The following is a 23777-nucleotide window of genomic DNA, read 5'->3' on the forward strand; positions in this document are numbered from 1 at the left end:
ATGCCATCTATTTTGTGAAGTGCACCAGTCCCTCCTGCAGTAAAGCACCCCCACAACATGATGCTGCCACCTCCGTGCTTCACGGTTGGGATGGTGTTCTTCGGCTTGCAAGCCTCTCCCTTTTTCCTCCAAACATAACGATGGTAATTATGGCCAAACAGTTCTATTTTCGTTTCATCAGACCAGAGAACATTTCTCCAAAAAGTACGATCTTTGTCCCCATGTGCAGTTGCAAATCGTAGTCTGGCTTTTTTATGGCGGTTTTGGAGCAGTGGCTTCTTCCCTGCTGAGCGGCCTTTCAGGTTATGTCGATATAGGACTTGTTTTACTGTGGATACAGATGCTTTTGTACCTGTTTCCTCCAGCATCTTCACAAGGTCCTTTGTTGTTGTTCTGGGATTGATTTGCACTTCTCGCACCAAAGTACGTTCATCTCTAGGAGACAGAACGCGTCTCCTTCCTGAGCAGTATGACGGATGAGTGGTCCCATGGTGTTTATACTTGCGTACTATTGTTGTTTAGATGAACGTGGTACCTTCAGGTGTTTGGAAATTGCTCCCAAGGATGAACCAGACTTGTGGAGGTCCACAATTTTTCTTCTGAGGTCTTGGCTGATTTCTTTTGATTTTCCCATGATGTCAAGCAAAGAGGCACTGAGTTTGAAGGTAGGCCTTGAAATACATCCACAGGTACACCTCCAATTGACTCAAATGATGTCATTTAGCCTATCAGAAGCTTCTAAAGCCATGGCATCACTTTCTGGAATTTTCCAAGCTGTTCAAAGACACAGTCAACTTAGTGTATGTAAACATCTGACCCACTGGAATTGTGATACAGTGAATTATAAGTGAAATAATCTGTCTGTAAACAATTGTTGGAAAAATTACTTGTGTCCTAATCGACTTGTCAAAACTATAGTTTGTCAACAAGAAATATGTGGAGTGGTTGAAAACGAGTTTTAATGACTCCAACCTAGGTGTATGTAAACTTCCGACTTCAACTGTAATACAAACATGACTTTAAACTACATATTATTTTGACAGAGGTAATGAACTGTCCAATGATCAGCACAGCAATTGATAACACAGGACCATGTTTGAAAAACAAGTGGCTCTGAGCTTAATTCAATGTTACACAATATATACATATATACACACACACTATATATATTTATGATATATACACTACCATTGAAAGATTTGGGTCACTTAGAAATGTCCTTGTTCTTGAAAGAAAAGCACTTTTTTTGTCCATTAAAATAACATTAAGTTGATCAGAAATACAGTGTAGAAATTGTTAATGTTGTAAATGACTATTGTATCTCGAAACGGCAGATTTTTTAAAATGGAATATCTACATAGGCGTACAGAGGGCCATTATCAGCAACCATCACTCCTGTGTTCCAATGGCACGTTGTGTTAGCTAATCCAAGTTTATCATTTTAAAAGGCTAATTGATCATTAGAAAACCCTTTTGCAATTATGTTAGCACAGCTGAAAACTGTTGTTCTGATTAAAGAAGCAATACAACTGTCTGCCTTTACACTAGTTGAGTATGTGGAGCATCAGCATTTGTGGGTTCAATTACAGGCTCATAATGGCCAGAAACAAATAACTTTCTTCTGAAACTCGTCAGTCTATTCTTGTTGTGAGAGATGAAGGCTCTTCCATGCGAGAAATTGCCAAGAAACTGAAGATCTCGTACAACGCTGTGAAAGTAAAAGTTACCTGCATGAGATCAGCTACAGCCAGGTTCATCATGAACACTACTCCTCTCTTGGTCTCCCTGACGTATGCCTGGAACACCCAAAGAGCCAGGACATTACCCAGAAGGCCCGGGGCCAAGATGACGCTGTAGACAACTGCGTAAACATGATGTTGGTAGCGCCGCAGGTCGTCAACGGTACTACCACAGCTTTGATTGGACAGGCTCATCTTAACCCTGCCCACCGGGAACAGCCACTGGTCAGGATGTGTGTCAGTCACCTGGCTGGCCAATGGTGAGGCTTGTTCAGAGCAGAGGAGGTCTCAGTGTGGTCAGGCTTCTGAGTGCAGGTCTATTTATATGTCCAGGAGTATTCAGGTCTGTGCGTCCATTCAAGTCCGCCCAGGTGTGTCCACACTGTTCTTCATGGCTGTCGGTATATAGTCTGACCATCTCAGATCACCCTGAGCAGCACTAACAAACCAAAAGCAGGGTTAGTCCGTGTGTGACTGTCCTCTTCTTTCAGTCCAAGGCTCAGTATTAGGGACCCTGAAAGAAAGACAGTAAAGTAAAGGTAGTCAGTAGTTGTCTGGGTCCCTGGCAAGTAACCAACTAGCGCAGAGAAACACAATATTTTAAATGTTTTCAGAGGAAAATATCAGAAGAGAATGCAGGCGCTATGAGACAACTTGACACAGCCACGCCTCAACCTCACAACTTGACACAGCCACGCCTCAACCTCACAACTTGACACAGCCACGCCTCAACCTCACAACTTGACACAGCCACGCCTCAACCTCACAACTTGACACAGCCACGCCTCAACCTCACAACTTGACACAGCCACGCCTCAACCTCACAACTTGACACAGCCACGCCTCAACCTCACAACTTGACACAGCCACGCCTCAACCTCACAACTTGACACAGCCACGCCTCAACCTCACAACTTGACACAGCCACGCCTCAACCTCACAACTTGACACAGCCACGCCTCAACCTCACAACTTGACACAGCCACGCCTCAACCTCACAACTTGACACAGCCACGCCTCAACCTCACAACTTCACACAGCCACGACTCAACCTCACAACAAGTACAGTAGCAGTAGGACAGTGTTTGTCCCCAACCTCACAACAAGTACGGTAGGACAGTGTTTGTCCCCAACCTCACAACAAGTACAGTAGGACAGTGTTTGTCCCCAACCTCACAACAAGTACAGTAGGACAGTGTTTGTCCCCAACCTCACAACAAGTACAGTAGGACAGTGTTTGTCCCCAACCTCACAACAAGTACAGTAGGACAGTGTTTGTCCCCAACCTCACAACAAGTACAGTAGGACAGTGTTTGTCCCCAACCTCACAACAAGTACAGTAGCAGTAGGACAGTGTTTGTCCCCAACCTCACAACAAGTACAGTAGGACAGTGTTTGTCCCCAACCTCACAACAAGTACAGTAGGACAGTGTTTGTCCCCAACCTCACAACAAGTACAGTAGCAGTAGGACAGTGTTTGTCCCCAACCTCACAACAAGTACAGTAGGACAGTGTTTGTCCCCAACTCACAACAAGTACAGTAGGACAGTGTTTGTCCCCAACCTCACAACAAGTACAGTAGGACAGTGTTTGTCCCCAACATCACAACAAGTACAGTATGACAGTGTTTGTCCCCACCTCACAACAAGTACAGTATGACAGTGTTTGTCCCCAACTCACAACAAGTACAGTAGGACAGTGTTTGTCCCCAACCTCACAACAAGTACAGTAGGACAGTGTTTGTCCCCAACATCACAACAAGTACAGTATGACAGTGTTTGTCCCCACCTCACAACAAGTACAGTAGGACAGTGTTTGTACCAACTTCACAACAAGTACAGTAGCAGTAGGACAGTGTTTGTCCCCACCTCACAACAAGTACAGTAGCAGTAGGAGAGTGTTTGTCCCCAACCTCACAACAAGTACAGTAGGACAGTGTTTGTCCCCAACATCACAACAAGTACAGTAGGACAGTGTTTGTCCCTAACCTCACAACAAGTACAGTAGGACAGTGTTTGTCCCTAACCTCACAACAAGTACAGTAGGACAGTGTTTGTCTGCAACCTCACAACAAGTACAGTATCAGTAGGACAGTGTTTGTCCCCAACCTCACAACAAGTACAGTAGGACAGTGTTTGTCCCCAACATCATAACAAGTACAGTAGCAGTAGGACAGTGTTTGTCCCCAACCTCACAACAAGTACATTAGCAGTAGGACAGTGTTTGTCCCCAACCTCACAACAAGTACAGTAGGACAGTGTTTGTCCCCAACCTCACAACAAGTACAGTATGACAGTATTTGTCCCCAACCTCACAACAAGTACAGTAGGACAGTGTTTGTCCCCAACCTCACAACAAGTACAGTAGCAGTAGGACAGTGTTTGTCCCCAACCTCACAACAAGTACAGTAGGACAGTGTTTGTCCCCAACATCATAACAAGTACAGTAGGACAGTGTTTGTCCCCAACCTCACAACAAGTACATTAGCAGTAGGACAGTGTTTGTCCCCAACCTCACAACAAGTACAGTAGGACAGTGTTTGTCCCCAACCTCACAACAAGTACAGTATGACAGTGTTTGTCCCCAACCTCACAACAAGTACAGTAGGACAGTGTTTGTCCCTAACCTCACAACAAGTACAGTAGGACAGTGTTTGTCCCTAACCTCACAACAAGTACAGTAGGACAGTGTTTGTCCCCAACCTCACAACAAGTACATTAGCAGTAGGACAGTGTTTGTCCCCAACCTCACAACAAGTACAGTAGGACAGTGTTTGTCTATAAACCTCACAAGTACAGTATGACAGTGTTTGTCCCCACCTCACAACAAGTACAGTAGGACAGTGTTTGTCTATAAACCTCACAAGTACAGTAGGACAGTGTTTGTCTCCAACCTCACAACAATAGAGTAGGACAGTGTTTGTCCCCAACCTCACAACAAGTACAGTAGGACAGTGTTTGTCCCAACCTCACAACAAGTACAGTAGGACAGTGTTTGTCCCCACCTCACAACACGTACAGTAGGACAGTGTTTGTCTCCAACCTCACAAGTCCAGTATGACAGTGTTTGTCCCCAACATCACAACAAGTACAGTAGGATAGTGTTTGTCCCCAACCTCACAACAAGTACAGTAGGACAGTGTTTGTCCCCAACATCACAACAAGTACAGTAGGACAGTGTTTGTCCCCAACCTCACAACAAGTACAGTAGGACAGTGTTTGTCTCCAACCTCACAACTACAGTATGGCAGTGTTTGTCCCCAACATCACAACAAGTACAGTAGGACAGTGTTTGTACCAACCTCACAAGTACAGTAGGACAGTGATTTTCCCAACCTCACAACAAGTACAGTAGGACAGTGTTTGTCCCCACCTCACAACAAGTACAGTAGGACAGTGTTTGTCTCCAACCTCACAAGTCCAGTATGACAGTGTTTGTCCCCAACATCACAACAAGTACAGTAGGACAGTGTTTGTCCCCACCTCACAACAAGTACAGTAGAACAGTGTTTGTCTCCAACCTCACAAGTACAGTAGGACAGTGTTTTTCCCCAACATCACAACAAGTACAGTAGGACAGTGTTTGTCCCCAACCTCATAACAAGTACCGTAGGACAGTGTTTGTCCCCAACCTCACAACAAGTACAGTATGACAGTGTTTGTCCCCAACATCACAACAAGTACAGTAGGACAGTGTTTGTCTCCAACCTCACAACAAGTACAGTAGGACAGTGTTTGTCCCAACCTCACAACAAGTACAGTAGGACAGTGTTTGTCCCCAACCTCACAACAAGTACAGTAGGACAGTGTTTGTCCCCAACATCACAACAAGTACAGTAGGATAGTGTTTGTCCCCAACCTCACAACAAGTACAGTAGGACAGTGTTTGTCCCCAACCTCACAACAAGTACAGTAGGACAGTGTTTGTCCCCAACATCACAACAAGTACAGTAGGATAGTGTTTGTCCCCAACCTCACAACAAGTACAGTAGGACAGTGTTTGTCGCGACCTCAACACAACTACAGTAGCATGAGGACAGTGTTTGTCCCCACCTCACAACAAGTACAGTAGCAGTAGGACAGTGTTTGTCCCCAACTCACAACAAGTACAGTAGGACAGTGTTTGTCCCCAACCTCACAACAAGTACAGTAGCAGTAGGACAGTGTTTGTCCCCAACCTCACAACAAGTACAGTAAGACAGTGTTTGTCCCCAACCTCACAACAAGTACAGTAGGACAGTGTTTGTCCCAACCTCACAACAAGTACAGTAGGACAGTGTTTGTCTCCAACCTCACAACAAGTACAGTAGGACAGTGTTTGTCCCCAACCTCACAACAAGTACAGTGGGACAGTGTTTGTCCCCAACATCACAACAAGTACAGTAGGACAGTGTTTGTCCCCAACCTCACAACAAGTACAGTAGGACAGTGTTTGTCCCCACCTCACAACAAGTACAGTAGCAGTAGGACAGTGTTTGTCCCCACCTCACAACAAGTACAGTAGCAGTAGGACAGTGTTTGTCCCCAACCTCACAACAAGTACAGTAGGACAGTGTTTGTCCCCACCTCACAACAAGTACAGTAGCAGTAGGACAGTGTTTGTCCCCACATCACAACAAGTACAGTAGCAGTAGGACAATGTTTGTCTCCAACCTCACACCAAGTACAGTAGCAGTAGGACAGTATTTGTCCCCCACCTCACAACAAGTACAGTAGCAGTAGGACAGTGTTTGTCTCCAACCTCACAACAAGTACAGTAGGACAGTGTTTGTTCCCACCTCACAACAAGTACAGTAGCAGTAGGACAGTGTTTGTCTCCAACCTCACAACAAGTACAGTAGCAGTAGGACAGTGTTTGTCTCCAACCTCACAACAACTACAGTAGCAGTAGGACAGTGTTTGTCCCCAACCTCACAACAAGTACAGTAGGACAGTGTTTGTCCCCAACCTCATAACAAGTACCGTAGGACAGTGTTTGTCCCCAACCTCACAACAAGTACAGTATGACAGTGTTTGTCCCCAACATCACAACAAGTACAGTAGGACAGTGTTTGTCCCAACCTCACAACAAGTACAGTAGGACAGTGTTTGTCCCCAACCTCACAACAAGTACAGTAGGACAGTGTTTGACCCCAACATCACAACAAGTACAGTAGGATAGTGTTTGTCCCCAACCTCACAACAAGTACAGTAGGACAGTGTTTGTCCCGACCTCAACACAACTACAGTAGCATGAGGACAGTGTTTGTCCCCACCTCACAACAAGTACAGTAGCAGTAGGACAGTGTTTGTCCCCAACTCACAACAAGTACAGTAGGACAGTGTTTTTCCCCAACCTCACAACAAGTACAGTAGCAGTAGGACAGTGTTTGTCCCCAACCTCACAACAAGTACAGTAAGACAGTGTTTGTCCCCAACCTCACAACAAGTACAGTAGGACAGTGTTTGTCCCAACCTCACAACAAGTACAGTAGGACAGTGTTTGTCTCCAACCTCACAACAAGTACAGTAGGACAGTGTTTGTCCCCAACCTCACAACAAGTACAGTGGGACAGTGTTTGTCCCCAACATCACAACAAGTACAGTAGGACAGTGTTTGTCCCCAACCTCACAACAAGTACAGTAGGACAGTGTTTGTCCCCACCTCACAACAAGTACAGTAGCAGTAGGACAGTGTTTGTCCCCACCTCACAACAAGTACAGTAGCAGTAGGACAGTGTTTGTCCCCAACCTCACAACAAGTACAGTAGGACAGTGTTTGTCCCCACCTCACAACAAGTACAGTAGCAGTAGGACAGTGTTTGTCCCCACATCACAACAAGTACAGTAGCAGTAGGACAATGTTTGTCTCCAACCTCACACCAAGTACAGTAGCAGTAGGACAGTATTTGTCCCCCACCTCACAACAAGTACAGTAGCAGTAGGACAGTGTTTGTCTCCAACCTCACAACAAGTACAGTAGGACAGTGTTTGTTCCCACCTCACAACAAGTACAGTAGCAGTAGGACAGTGTTTGTCTCCAACCTCACAACAAGTACAGTAGCAGTAGGACAGTGTTTGTCTCCAACCTCACAACAAGTACAGTAGCAGTAGGACAGTGTTTGTCCCCAACCTCACAACAAGTACAGTAGGACAGTGTTTGTCCCCAACCTCACAACAAGTACAGTAGGACAGTGTTTGTCCCCAACCTCACAACAAGTACAGTAGGACAGTGTTTGTCCCCAACCTCACAACAAGTACAGTAGGACAGTGTTTGTCCCCACCTCACAACAAGTACAGTAGGACAGTGTTTGTCTCCAACCTCACAAGTACAGTATGACAGTGTTTGTCCCCAACATCACAACAAGTACAGTAGGACAGTGTTTGTCCCCAACCTCACAACAAGTACAGTAGGACAGTGTTTGTCCCCAACATCACAACAAGTACAGTAGGACAGTGTTTGTCCCCAACTCACAACAAGTACAGTATGACAGTGTTTGTCCCCAACATCACAACAAGTACAGTAGGACAGTGTTTGTCCCCAACATGACAACAAGTACAGTAGGACAGTGTTTGTCCCCAACATCACAACAAGTACAGTAGGACAGTGTTTGTCCCCAACATCACAACAAGTACAGTAGGACAGTGTTTGTCCCCAACATCACAACAAGTACAGTAGCAGTAGGACAGTGTTTGTCCCCAACCTCACAACAAGTACAGTAGGACAGTGTTTGTCCCCAACATCACAACAAGTACAGTAGGACAGTGTTTGTCCCCAACTCACAACAAGTACAGTAGGACAGTGTTTGTCCCCAACCTCACAATAAGTACAGTAGGACAGTGTTTGTCCCCAACCTCACAACAAGTACAGTAGGACAGTGTTTGTCCCCACCTCACAACAAGTACAGTAGCAGTAGGACAGTGTTTGTCTCCAACCTCACAACAAGTACAGTAGGACAGTGTTTGTCCCCACCTCACAACAAGTACAGTAGCAGTAGGACAGTGTTTGTCCCCACCTCACAACAAGTACAGTAGGAGTAGGATAATGTTTGTCTCCAACCTCACAACAAGTAAAGTAGCGGTAGGACAGTGTTTGTCCCCACCTCACAACAAGTACAGTAGCAGTAGGACAGTGTTTGTCTCCAACCTCACAACAAGTACAGTAGCAGTAGGACAGTGTTTGTCTCCAACCTCACAACAAGTACAGTAGCAGTAGGACAGTGTTAGTCTCCAACCTCACAACAAGTACAGTAGGACAGTGTTTGTCCCCAACCTCACAACAAGTACAGTAGCAGTAGGACAGTGTTTGTCCCCAACCTCACAACAAGTAAAGTAGGACAGTGTTTGTCCCCAACCTTACAACAAGTACAGTAGGACAGTGTTTGTCCCCAACATCACAACAAGTACAGTAGGACAGTGTTTGTCCCCAACCTCAGAACAATAGAGTGGGACAGTGTTTGTCCCCAACTCACAACAAGTACAGTAGCAGTAGGACAGTGTTTGTCCCCAACCTCACAACAAGTAAAGTAGGACAGTGTTTGTCCCCAACCTCACAACAAGTACAGTAGGACAGTGTTTGTCCCCAACCTCACAACATGTACAGTAGGACAGTGTTTGTCCCCAACCTCACAACAAGTACAGTAGCAGTAGGACAGTGTTTGTCCCCAACATCACAACAAGTACAGTAGGACAGTGTTTGTCCCCAACCTCACAACATGTACAGTAGGACAGTGTTTGTCCCCAACCTCACAACAAGTACAGTAGCAGTAGGACAGTGTTTGTCCCCAACCTCACAACAAGTAAAGTAGGACAGTGTTTGTCCCCAACCTCACAACAAGTACAGTAGGACAGTGTTTTTCCCCAACATCACAACAAGTACAGTAGGACAGTGTTTGTCCCCAACCTCACAACAAGTACAGTAGGACAGTGTTTGTCCCCAACCTCACAACAAGTACAGTAGCAGTAGGACAGTGTTTGTCCCCAACCTCACAACAAGTACAGTAGGACAGTGTTTGTCCCCAACTCACAACAAGTACAGTAGGACAGTGTTTGTCCCCAACCTCACAACAAGTACAGTAGGACAGTGTTTGTCCCCAACTCACAACAAGTACAGTAAGACAGTGTTTGTCTCCAACCTCGCAACAAGTACAGTAGCAGTAGGACAGTGTTTGTCCCCAACCTCACAACAAGTACAGTGGGACAGTGTTTGTCCCCAACCTCACAACAAGTACAGTAGGACAGTGTTTGTCCCCAACATCACAACAAGTACAGTAGCAGTAGGACAGTGTTTGTCCCCAACCTCACAACAAGTACAGTAGGACAGTGTTTGTCCCCACCTCACAACAAGTACAGTAGCAGTAGGACAGTGTTTGTCCCCAACCTCCCAACAAGTACAGTAGGACAGTGTTTGTCCCCAACCTCACAACAAGTACAGTAGGACTGTGTTTGTCCCCACCTCACAACAAGTACAGTAGCAGTAGGACAGTGTTTGTCCCCACCTCACAACAAGTACAGTAGCAGTAGGACAGTGTTTGTCCCCAACCTCACAACAAGTACAGTAGGACAGTGTTTGTCCCCACCTCACAACAAGTACAGTAGGAGTAGGACAATGTTTGTCTCCAACCTCACACCAAGTACAGTAGCAGAAGGACAGTGTTTGTCCCCACCTCACAACAAGTACAGTAGCAGTAGGACAGTGTTTGTCTCCAACCTCACAACAAGTACAGTAGGACAGTGTTTGTCCCCACCTCACAACAAGTACAGTAGGAGTAGGACAATGTTTGTCTCCAACCTCACAACAAGTACAGTAGCAGTAGGACAGTGTTTGTCCCCACCTCACAACAAGTGCAGTAGCAGTAGGACAGTGTTTGTCTCCAACCTCACAACAAGTACAGTAGGACAGTGTTTGTCCCCAACTCACAACAAGTACAGTAAGACAGTGTTTGTCTCCAACCTCGCAACAAGTACAGTAGCAGTAGGACAGTGTTTGTCCACAACCTCACAACAAGTACAGTGGGACAGTGTTTGTCCCCAACCTCACAACAAGTACAGTAGGACAGTGTTTGTCCCCAACATCACAACAAGTACAGTAGCAGTAGGACAGTGTTTGTCCCCAACCTCACAACAAGTACAGTAGGACAGTGTTTGTCCCCACCTCACAACAAGTACAGTAGCAGTAGGACAGTGTTTGTCCCCACCTCACAACAAGTACAGTAGCAGTAGGACAGTGTTTGTCTCCAACCTCACAACAAGTACAGTAGGACAGTGTTTGTCCCCACCTCACAACAAGTACAGTAGCAGTAGGACAGTGTTTGTCCCCACCTCACAACAAGTACAGTAGGAGTAGGACAGTGTTTGTCCCCACCTCACAACAAGTACAGTAGCAGTAGGACAGTGTTTGTCCCCAACCTCACAACAAGTACAGTAGGACAGTGTTTGTCCCCACCTCACAACAAGTACAGTAGCAGTAGGACAGTGTTTTTCCCCACCTCACAACAAGTACAGTAGGAGTAGGACAATGTTTGTCTCCAACCTCACACCAAGTACAGTAGCAGTAGGACAGTGTTTGTCCCCACCTCACAACAAGTACAGTAGCAGTAGGACAGTGTTTGTCTCCAACCTCACAACAAGTACAGTAGGACAGTGTTTGTCCCCACCTCACAACAAGTACAGTAGGAGTAGGACAATGTTTGTCTCCAACCTCACAACAAGTACAGTAGCAGTAGGACAGTGTTTGTCCCCACCTCACAACAAGTACAGTAGCAGTAGGACAGTGTTTGTCTCCAACCTCACAACAAGTACAGTAGCAGTAGGACAGTGTTTGTCTCCAACCTCACAACAAGTACAGTAGCAGTAGGACAGTGTTTGTCCCCAACCTCACAACAAGTACGGTAGGACAGTGTTTGTCCCCAACCTCACAACAGGTACAGTAGGACAGTGTTTGTCCCCAACCTCCCAACAAGTACAGTAGGACAGTGTTTGTCCTCAACCTCCCAACAAGTACAGTAGGACAGTGTTTGTCCCCAACCTCACAACAAGTACAGTAGTACAGTGTTTGTCCCCAACCTCACAACAAGTACAGTAGCAGTAGGACAGTGTTTGTCCCCAACCTCACAACAAGTACAGTAGGACAGTGTTTGTCCCCAACCTCACAACAAATGCAGTAGGACAGTGTTTGTCCCCAACCTAACAACAAATAAAGTAGGACAGTGTTTGTCCCCAACCTCACAACAAGTACAGTAGGACAGTGTTTGTCCCCACCTCACAACAAGTACAGTAGCAGTAGGACAGTGTTTGTCCCCACCTCACAACAAGTACAGTAGGAGTAGGACAATGTTTGTCTCCAACCTCAAACCAAGTACAGTAGCAGTAGGACAGTGTTTGTCCCCACCTCACAACAAGTACAGTAGCAGTAGGACAGTGTTTGTCCCCACCTCACAACAAGTACAGTAGGAGTAGGATAATGTTTGTCTCCAACCTCACAACAAGTAAAGTAGCGGTAGGACAGTGTTTGTCCCCACCTCACAACAAGTACAGTAGCAGTAGGACAGTGTTTGTCTCCAACCTCACAACAAGTACAGTAGCAGTAGGACAGTGTTTGTCTCCAACCTCACAACAAGTACAGTAGCAGTAGGACAGTGTTAGTCTCCAACCTCACAACAAGTACAGTAGGACAGTGTTTGTCCCCAACCTCACAACAAGTACAGTAGCAGTAGGACAGTGTTTGTCTCCAACCTCACAACAAGTACAGTAGGACAGTGTTTGTCCCCACCTCACAACAAGTACAGTAGGAGTAGGACAATGTTTGTCTCCAACCTCACAACAAGTACAGTAGCAGTAGGACAGTGTTTGTCCCCACCTCACAACAAGTACAGTAGCAGTAGGACAGTGTTTGTCTCCAACCTCACAACAAGTACAGTAGCAGTAGGACAGTGTTTGTCTCCAACCTCACAACAAGTACAGTAGCAGTAGGACAGTGTTTGTCCCCAACCTCACAACAAGTACGGTAGGACAGTGTTTGTCCCCAACCTCACAACAAGTACAGTAGGACAGTGTTTGTCCCCAACCTCCCAACAAGTACAGTAGGACAGTGTTTGTCCCCAACCTCACAACAAGTACAGTAGGACAGTGTTTGTCCTCAACCTCCCAACAAGTACAGTAGGACAGTGTTTGTCTCCAACCTCACAACAAGTACAGTAGGACAGTGTTTGTCCCCAACCTCACAACAAGTACAGTAGCAGTAGGACAGTGTTTGTCCCCAACCTCACAACAAGTACAGTAGGACAGTGTTTGTCCCCAACCTCACAACAAATACAGTAGGACAGCGTTTGTCCCCAACCTCACAACAAATAAAGTAGGACAGTGTTTGTCCCCAACCTCACAACAAGTACAGTAGGACAGTGTTTGTCCCCACCTCACAACAAGTACAGTAGCAGTAGGACAGTGTTTGTCCCCACCTCACAACAAGTACAGTAGGAGTAGGACAATGTTTGTCTCCAACCTCAAACCAAGTACAGTAGCAGTAGGACAGTGTTTGTCCCCACCTCACAACAAGTACAGTAGCAGTAGGACAGTGTTTGTCCCCACCTCACAACAAGTACAGTAGCAGTAGGACAGTGTTTGTCCCCACCTCACAACAAGTACAGTAGGAGTAGGACAATGTTTGTCTCCAACCTCAAACCAAGTACAGTAGCAGTAGGACAGTGTTTGCCCCCACCTCACAACAAGTACAGTAGCAGTAGGACAGTGTTTGTCCCCACCTCACAACAAGTACAGTAGGAGTAGGATAATGTTTGTCTCCAACCTCACAACAAGTAAAGTAGCGGTAGGACAGTGTTTGTCCCCACCTCACAACAAGTACAGTAGCAGTAGGACAGTGTTTGTCTCCAACCTCACAACAAGTACAGTAGCAGTAGGACAGTGTTTGTCTCCAACCTCACAACAAGTACAGTAGCAGTAGGACAGTGTTAGTCTCCAACCTCACAACAAGTACAGTAGGACAGTGTTTGTCCCCAACCTCACAACAAGTACAGTAGCAGTAGGACAGTGTTTGTCTCCAACCTCACAACAAGTACAGTAGGACAGTGTTTGTCCCCACCTCACAACAAGTACAGTAGGAGTAGGACAATGTTTGTCTCCAACCTCACAACAAGTACAGTAGCAGTAGGACAGTGTTTGTCCCCACCTCACAACAAGTACAGTAGCAGTAGGACAGTGTTTGTCTCCAACCTCACAACAAGTACAGTAGCAGTAGGACAGTGTTTGTCTCCAACCTCACAACAAGTACAGTAGCAGTAGGACAGTGTTTGTCCCCAACCTCACAACAAGTACGGTAGGACAGTGTTTGTCCCCAACCTCACAACAAGTACAGTAGGACAGTGTTTGTCCCCAACCTCCCAACAAGTACAGTAGGACAGTGTTTGTCCCCAACCTCACAACAAGTACAGTAGGACAGTGTTTGTCCTCAACCTCCCAACAAGTACAGTAGGACAGTGTTTGTCTCCAACCTCACAACAAGTACAGTAGGACAGTGTTTGTCCCCAACCTCACAACAAGTACAGTAGCAGTAGGACAGTGTTTGTCCCCAACCTCACAACAAGTACAGTAGGACAGTGTTTGTCCCCAACCTCACAACAAATACAGTAGGACAGCGTTTGTCCCCAACCTCACAACAAATAAAGTAGGACAGTGTTTGTCCCCAACCTCACAACAAGTACAGTAGGACAGTGTTTGTCCCCACCTCACAACAAGTACAGTAGCAGTAGGACAGTGTTTGTCCCCACCTCACAACAAGTAGAGTAGGAGTAGGACAATGTTTGTCTCCAACCTCAAACCAAGTACAGTAGCAGTAGGACAGTGTTTGTCCCCACCTCACAACAAGTACAGTAGCAGTAGGACAGTGTTTGTCCCCACCTCACAACAAGTACAGTAGGAGTAGGATAATGTTTGTCTCCAACCTCACAACAAGTAAAGTAGCGGTAGGACAGTGTTTGTCCCCACCTCACAACAAGTACAGTAGCAGTAGGACAGTGTTTGTCTCCAACCTCACAACAAGTACAGTAGCAGTAGGACAGTGTTTGTCTCCAACCTCACAACAAGTACAGTAGCAGTAGGACAGTGTTAGTCTCCAACCTCACAACAAGTACAGTAGGACAGTGTTTGTCCCCAACCTCACAACAAGTACAGTAGCAATAGGACAGTGTTTGTCCCCAACCTCACAACAAGTACAGTAGGAGTAGGACAATGTTTGTCTCCAACCTCACAACAAGTACAGTAGCAGTAGGACAGTGTTTGTCCCCACCTCACAACAAGTACAGTAGCAGTAGGACAGTGTTTGTCTCCAACCTCACAACAAGTACAGTAGCAGTAGGACAGTGTTTGTCTCCAACCTCACAACAAGTACAGTAGCAGTAGGACAGTGTTTGTCCCCAACCTCACAACAAGTACGGTAGGACAGTGTTTGTCCCCAACCTCACAACAAGTACAGTAGGACAGTGTTTGTCCCCAACCTCCCAACAAGTACAGTAGGACAGTGTTTGTCCCCAACCTCACAACAAGTACAGTAGGACAGTGTTTGTCCTCAACCTCCCAACAAGTACAGTAGGACAGTGTTTGTCTCCAACCTCACAACAAGTACAGTAGGACAGTGTTTGTCCCCAACCTCACAACAAGTACAGTAGCAGTAGGACAGTGTTTGTCCCCAACCTCACAACAAGTACAGTAGGACAGTGTTTGTCCCCAACCTCACAACAAATACAGTAGGACAGTGTTTGTCCCCAACCTCACAACAAATAAAGTAGGACAGTGTTTGTCCCCAACCTCACAACAAGTACAGTAGGACAGTGTTTGTCCCCACCTCACAACAAGTACAGTAGCAGTAGGACAGTGTTTGTCCCCACCTCACAACAAGTACAGTAGGAGTAGGACAATGTTTGTCTCCAACCTCAAACCAAGTACAGTAGCAGTAGGACAGTGTTTGTCCCCACCTCACAACAAGTACAGTAGCAGTAGGACAGTGTTTGTCCCCACCTCACAACAAGTACAGTAGCAGTAGGACAGTGTTTGTCTCCAACCTCACAACAAGTACAGTAGCAGTAGGACAGTGTTTGTCTCCAACCTCACAACAAGTACAGTAGGACAGTGTTTGTCCCCAACCTCACAACAAGTACAGTAGCAGTAGGACAGTGTTTGTCTCCAACCTCACAACAAGTACAGTAGGACAGTGTTTGTCCCCACCTCACAACAAGTACAGTAGGAGTAGGACAATGTTTGTCTCCAACCTCAAACCAAGTACAGTAGCAGTAGGACAGTGTTTGTCCCCACCTCACAACAAGTACAGTAGCAGTAGGACAGTGTTTGTCCCCACCTCACAACAAGTACAGTAGCAGTAGGACAGTGTTTGTCCCCACCTCACAACAAGTACAGTAGGAGTAGGACAATGTTTGTCTCCAACCTCAAACCAAGTACAGTAGCAGTAGGACAGTGTTTGTCCCCACCTCACAACAAGTACAGTAGCAGTAGGACAGTGTTTGTCCCCACCTCACAACAAGTACAGTAGGAGTAGGATAATGTTTGTCTCCAACCTCACAACAAGTAAAGTAGCGGTAGGACAGTGTTTGTCCCCACCTCACAACAAGTACAGTAGCAGTAGGACAGTGTTTGTCTCCAACCTCACAACAAGTACAGTAGCAGTAGGACAGTGTTTGTCTCCAACCTCACAACAAGTACAGTAGCAGTAGGACAGTGTTAGTCTCCAACCTCACAACAAGTACAGTAGGACAGTGTTTGTCCCCAACCTCACAACAAGTACAGTAGCAGTAGGACAGTGTTTGTCTCCAACCTCACAACAAGTACAGTAGGACAGTGTTTGTCCCCACCTCACAACAAGTACAGTAGGAGTAGGACAATGTTTGTCTCCAACCTCACAACAAGTACAGTAGCAGTAGGACAGTGTTTGTCCCCACCTCACAACAAGTACAGTAGCAGTAGGACAGTGTTTGTCTCCAACCTCACAACAAGTACAGTAGCAGTAGGACAGTGTTTGTCTCCAACCTCACAACAAGTACAGTAGCAGTAGGACAGTGTTTGTCCCCAACCTCACAACAAGTACGGTAGGACAGTGTTTGTCCCCAACCTCACAACAAGTACAGTAGGACAGTGTTTGTCCCCAACCTCCCAACAAGTACAGTAGGACAGTGTTTGTCCCCAACCTCACAACAAGTACAGTAGGACAGTGTTTGTCCTCAACCTCCCAACAAGTACAGTAGGACAGTGTTTGTCTCCAACCTCACAACAAGTACAGTAGGACAGTGTTTGTCCCCAACCTCACAACAAGTACAGTAGCAGTAGGACAGTGTTTGTCCCCAACCTCACAACAAGTACAGTAGGACAGTGTTTGTCCCCAACCTCACAACAAATACAGTAGGACAGTGTTTGTCCCCAACCTCACAACAAATAAAGTAGAACAGTGTTTGTCCCCAACCTCACAACAAGTACAGTAGGACAGTGTTTGTCCCCACCTCACAACAAGTACAGTAGCAGTAGGACAGTGTTTGTCCCCACCTCACAACAAGTACAGTAGGAGTAGGACAATGTTTGTCTCCAACCTCAAACCAAGTACAGTAGCAGTAGGACAGTGTTTGTCCCCACCTCACAACAAGTACAGTAGCAGTAGGACAGTGTTTGTCCCCACCTCACAACAAGTACAGTAGGAGTAGGATAATTTTTGTCTCCAACCTCACAACAAGTAAAGTAGCGGTAGGTCAGTGTTTGTCCCCACCTCACAACAAGTACAGTAGCAGTAGGACAGTGTTTGTCTCCAACCGCACAACAAGTACAGTAGCAGTAGGACAGTGTTTGTCTCCAACCTCACAACAAGTACAGTAGGACAGTGTTTGTCCCCAACCTCACAACAAGTACAGTAGCAGTAGGACAGTGTTTGTCTCCAACCTCACAACAAGTACAGTAGGACAGTGTTTGTCCCCACCTCACAACAAGTACAGTAGGAGTAGGACAATGTTTGTCTCCAACCTCAAACCAAGTACAGTGGCAGTAGGACAGTGTTTGTCCCCACCTCACAACAAGTACAGTAGCAGTAGGACAGTGTTTGTCCCCACCTCACAACAAGTACAGTAGCAGTAGGACAGTGTTTGTCCCCACCTCACAACAAGTACAGTAGGAGTAGGACAATGTTTGTCTCCAACCTCAAACCAAGTACAGTAGCAGTAGGACAGTGTTTGTCCCCACCTCACAACAAGTACAGTAGCAGTAGGACAGTGTTTGTCCCCATCTCACAACAAGTAAAGTAGGAGTAGGATAATGTTTGTCTCCAACCTCACAACAAGTAAAGTAGCGGTAGGACAGTGTTTGTCCCCACCTCACAACAAGTACAGTAGCAGTAGGACAGTGTTTGTCTCCAACCTCACAACAAGTACAGTAGCAGTAGGACAGTGTTTGTCTCCAACCTCACAACAAGTACAGTAGCAGTAGGACAGTGTTAGTCTCCAACCTCACAACAAGTACAGTAGGACAGTGTTTGTCCCCAACCTCACAACAAGTACAGTAGCAGTAGGACAGTGTTTGTCTCCAACCTCACAACAAGTACAGTAGGACAGTGTTTGTCCCCACCTCACAACAAGTACAGTAGGAGTAGGACAATGTTTGTCTCCAACCTCACAACAAGTACAGTAGCAGTAGGACAGTGTTTGTCCCCACCTCACAACAAGTACAGTAGCAGTAGGACAGTGTTTGTCTCCAACCTCACAACAAGTACAGTAGCAGTAAGACAGTGTTTGTCTCCAACCTCACAACAAGTACAGTAGCAGTAGGACAGTGTTTGTCCCCAACCTCACAACAAGTACGGTAGGACAGTGTTTGTCCCCAACCTCACAACAAGTACAGTAGGACAGTGTTTGTCCCCAACCTCCCAACAAGTACAGTAGGACAGTGTTTGTCCCCAACCTCACAACAAGTACAGTAGGACAGTGTTTGTCCTCAACCTCCCAACAAGTACAGTAGGACAGTGTTTGTCTCCAACCTCACAACAAGTACAGTAGGACAGTGTTTGTCCCCAACCTCACAACAAGTACAGTAGCAGTAGGACAGTGTTTGTCCCCAACCTCACAACAAGTACAGTAGGACAGTGTTTGTCCCCAACCTCACAACAAATACAGTAGGACAGCGTTTGTCCCCAACCTCACAACAAATAAAGTAGGACAGTGTTTGTCCCCAACCTCACAACAAGTACAGTAGGACAGTGTTTGTCCCCACCTCACAACAAGTACAGTAGCAGTAGGACAGTGTTTGTCCCCACCTCACAACAAGTACAGTAGGAGTAGGACAATGTTTGTCTCCAACCTCAAACCAAGTACAGTAGCAGTAGGACAGTGTTTGTCCCCACCTCACAACAAGTACAGTAGGACAGTGTTTGTCCCCACCTCACAACAAGTACAGTAGGAGTAGGATAATGTTTGTCTCCAACCTCACAACAAGTAAAGTAGCGGTAGGACAGTGTTTGTCCCCACCTCACAACAAGTACAGTAGCAGTAGGACAGTGTTTGTCTCCAACCTCACAACAAGTACAGTAGCAGTAGGACAGTGTTTGTCTCCAACCTCACAACAAGTACAGTAGCAGTAGGACAGTGTTAGTCTCCAACCTCACAACAAGTACAGTAGGACAGTGTTTGTCCCCAACCTCACAACAAGTACAGTAGCAGTAGGACAGTGTTTGTCCCCAACCTCACAACAAGTACAGTAGGAGTAGGACAATGTTTGTCTCCAACCTCACAACAAGTACAGTAGCAGTAGGACAGTGTTTGTCCCCACCTCACAACAAGTACAGTAGCAGTAGGACAGTGTTTGTCTCCAACCTCACAACAAGTACAGTAGCAGTAGGACAGTGTTTGTCTCCAACCTCACAACAAGTACAGTAGCAGTAGGACAGTGTTTGTCCCCAACCTCACAACAAGTACGGTAGGACAGTGTTTGTCCCCAACCTCACAACAAGTACAGTAGGACAGTGTTTGTCCCCAACCTCCCAACAAGTACAGTAGGACAGTGTTTGTCCCCAACCTCACAACAAGTACAGTAGGACAGTGTTTGTCCTCAACCTCCCAACAAGTACAGTAGGACAGTGTTTGTCTCCAACCTCACAACAAGTACAGTAGGACAGTGTTTGTCCCCAACCTCACAACAAGTACAGTAGCAGTAGGACAGTGTTTGTCCCCAACCTCACAACAAGTACAGTAGGACAGTGTTTGTCCCCAACCTCACAACAAATACAGTAGGACAGTGTTTGTCCCCAACCTCACAACAAATAAAGTAGGACAGTGTTTGTCTCCAACCTCACAACAAGTACAGTAGGACAGTGTTTGTCCCCAACCTCACAACAAGTACAGTAGCAGTAGGACAGTGTTTGTCCCCAACCTCACAACAAGTACAGTAGGACAGTGTTTGTCCCCAACCTCACAACAAGTACAGTAGGACAGTGTTTGTCCCCACCTCACAACAAGTACAGTAGCAGTAGGACAGTGTTTGTCCCCACCTCACAACAAGTACAGTAGGAGTAGGACAATGTTTGTCTCCAACCTCAAACCAAGTACAGTAGCAGTAGGACAGTGTTTGTCCCCGCCTCACAACAAGTACAGTAGCAGTAGGACAGTGTTTGTCCCCACCTCACAACAAGTACAGTAGGAGTAGGATAATTTTTGTCTCCAACCTCACAACAAGTAAAGTAGCGGTAGGACAGTGTTTGTCCCCACCTCACAACAAGTACAGTAGCAGTAGGACAGTGTTTGTCTCCAACCTCACAACAAGTACAGTAGCAGTAGGACAGTGTTTGTCTCCAACCTCACAACAAGTACAGTAGCAGTAGGACAGTGTTAGTCTCCAACCTCACAACAAGTACAGTAGGACAGTGTTTGTCCCCAACCTCACAACAAGTACAGTAGCAGTAGGACAGTGTTTGTCCCCAACCTCACAACAAGTAAAGTAGGACAGTGTTTGTCCCCAACCTCACAACAAGTACAGTAGGACAGTGTTTGTCCCCAACCTCCCAACAAGTACAGTAGGACAGTGTTTGTCCCCAACCTCACAACAAGTACAGTAGGACAGTGTTTGTCCTCAACCTCCCAACAAGTACAGTAGGACAGTGTTTGTCTCCAACCTCACAACAAGTACAGTAGGACAGTGTTTGTCCCCAACCTCACAACAAGTACAGTAGCAGTAGGACAGTGTTTGTCCCCAACCTCACAACAAGTACAGTAGGACAGTGTTTGTCCCCAACCTCACAACAAATACAGTAGGACAGTGTTTGTCCCCAACCTCACAACAAATAAAGTAGGACAGTGTTTGTCCCCAACCTCACAACAAGTACAGTAGGACAGTGTTTGTCCCCACCTCACAACAAGTACAGTAGCAGTAGGACAGTGTTTGTCCCCACCTCACAACAAGTACAGTAGGAGTAGGACAATGTTTGTCTCCAACCTCAAACCAAGTACAGTAGCAGTAGGACAGTGTTTGTCCCCACCTCACAACAAGTACAGTAGCAGTAGGACAGTGTTTGTCCCCACCTCACAACAAGTACAGTAGGAGTAGGATAATGTTTTTCTCCAACCTCACAACAAGTAAAGTAGCGGTAGGACAGTGTTTGTCTCCAACCTCACAACAAGTACAGTAGCAGTAGGACAGTGTTTGTCTCCAACCTCACAACAAGTACAGTAGCAGTAGGACAGTGTTAGTCTCCAACCTCACAACAAGTACAGTAGGACAGTGTTTGTCCCCAACCTCACAACAAGTACAGTAGCAGTAGGACAGTGTTTGTCTCCAACCTCACAACAAGTACAGTAGGACAGTGTTTGTCCCCACCTCACAACAAGTACAGTAGGAGTAGGACAATGTTTGTCTCCAACCTCACAACAAGTACAGTAGCAGTAGGACAGTGTTTGTCCCCACCTCACAACAAGTACAGTAGCAGTAGGACAGTGTTTGTCTCCAACCTCACAACAAGTACAGTAGCAGTAGGACAGTGTTTGTCTCCAACCTCACAACAAGTACAGTAGCAGTAGGACAGTGTTTGTCCCCAACCTCACAACAAGTACGGTAGGACAGTGTTTGTCCCCAACCTCACAACAAGTACAGTAGGACAGTGTTTGTCCCCAACCTCCCAACAAGTACAGTAGGACAGTGTTTGTCCCCAACCTCACAACAAGTACAGTAGGACAGTGTTTGTCCTCAACCTCCCAACAAGTACAGTAGGACAGTGTTTGTCTCCAACCTCACAACAAGTACAGTAGGACAGTGTTTGTCCCCAACCTCACAACAAGTACAGTAGCAGTAGGACAGTGTTTGTCCCCAACCTCACAACAAGTACAGTAGGACAGTGTTTGTCCCCAACCTCACAACAAATACAGTAGGACAGTGTTTGTCCCCAACCTCACAACAAATAAAGTAGGACAGTGTTTGTCCCCAACCTCACAACAAGTACAGTAGGACAGTGTTTGTCCCCACCTCACAACAAGTACAGTAGCAGTAGGACAGTGTTTGTCCCCACCTCACAACAAGTACAGTAGGAGTAGGACAATGTTTGTCTCCAACCTCAAACCAAGTACAGTAGCAGTAGGACAGTGTTTGTCCCCACCTCACAACAAGTACAGTAGCAGTAGGACAGTGTTTGTCCCCACCTCACAACAAGTACAGTAGGAGTAGGATAATTTTTGTCTCCAACCTCACAACAAGTAAAGTAGCGGTAGGACAGTGTTTGTCCCCACCTCACAACAAGTACAGTAGCAGTAGGACAGTGTTTGTCTCCAACCTCACAACAAGTACAGTAGCAGTAGGACAGTGTTTGTCTCCAACCTCACAACAAGTACAGTAGCAGTAGGACAGTGTTAGTCTCCAACCTCACAACAAGTACAGTAGGACAGTGTTTGTCCCCAACCTCACAACAAGTACAGTAGCAGTAGGACAGTGTTTGTCCCCAACCTCACAACAAGTAAAGTAGGACAGTGTTTGTCCCCAACCTCACAACAAGTACAGTAGGACAGTGTTTGTCCCCAACCTCCCAACAAGTACAGTAGGACAGTGTTTGTCCCCAACCTCACAACAAGTACAGTAGGACAGTGTTTGTCCTCAACCTCCCAACAAGTACAGTAGGACAGTGTTTGTCTCCAACCTCACAACAAGTACAGTAGGACAGTGTTTGTCCCCAACCTCACAACAAGTACAGTAGCAGTAGGACAGTGTTTGTCCCCAACCTCACAACAAGTACAGTAGGACAGTGTTTGTCCCCAACCTCACAACAAATACAGTAGGACAGTGTTTGTCCCCAACCTCACAACAAATAAAGTAGGACAGTGTTTGTCCCCAACCTCACAACAAGTACAGTAGGACAGTGTTTGTCCCCACCTCACAACAAGTACAGTAGCAGTAGGACAGTGTTTGTCCCCACCTCACAACAAGTACAGTAGGAGTAGGACAATGTTTGTCTCCAACCTCAAACCAAGTACAGTAGCAGTAGGACAGTGTTTGTCCCCACCTCACAACAAGTACAGTAGCAGTAGGACAGTGTTTGTCCCCACCTCACAACAAGTACAGTAGGAGTAGGATAATGTTTTTCTCCAACCTCACAACAAGTAAAGTAGCGGTAGGACAGTGTTTGTCTCCAACCTCACAACAAGTACAGTAGCAGTAGGACAGTGTTTGTCTCCAACCTCACAACAAGTACAGTAGCAGTAGGACAGTGTTAGTCTCCAACCTCACAACAAGTACAGTAGGACAGTGTTTGTCCCCAACCTCACAACAAGTACAGTAGCAGTAGGACAGTGTTTGTCTCCAACCTCACAACAAGTACAGTAGGACAGTGTTTGTCCCCACCTCACAACAAGTACAGTAGGAGTAGGACAATGTTTGTCTCCAACCTCACAACAAGTACAGTAGCAGTAGGACAGTGTTTGTCCCCACCTCACAACAAGTACAGTAGCAGTAGGACAGTGTTTGTCTCCAACCTCACAACAAGTACAGTAGCAGTAGGACAGTGTTTGTCCCCAACCTCACAACAAGTACG

At 46.2% G+C, this 23777-nt stretch overlaps 1 protein-coding gene across 1 annotated transcript in view; it reads right to left on the minus strand.

Annotated features, from left to right (window-relative positions):
• Window positions 1-23777, minus strand: part of gpr174 (G protein-coupled receptor 174) — a 72975-nt gene that overhangs the window by 6846 nt on the left and 42352 nt on the right. The window contains exon 2 of the mRNA XM_071399851.1: window positions 1728-2253. Within this exon, the coding sequence (XP_071255952.1) occupies window positions 1728-1934 (207 nt within the window). The 5' untranslated portion in view covers window positions 1935-2253. The remainder of the gene's footprint in view (window positions 1-1727; window positions 2254-23777) is intronic.

This window comes from Salvelinus alpinus, chromosome 4 (assembly GCF_045679555.1).
Source record: "Salvelinus alpinus chromosome 4, SLU_Salpinus.1, whole genome shotgun sequence".
In the NCBI taxonomy this organism is placed as follows: Eukaryota; Metazoa; Chordata; class Actinopteri; order Salmoniformes; family Salmonidae; genus Salvelinus; species Salvelinus alpinus.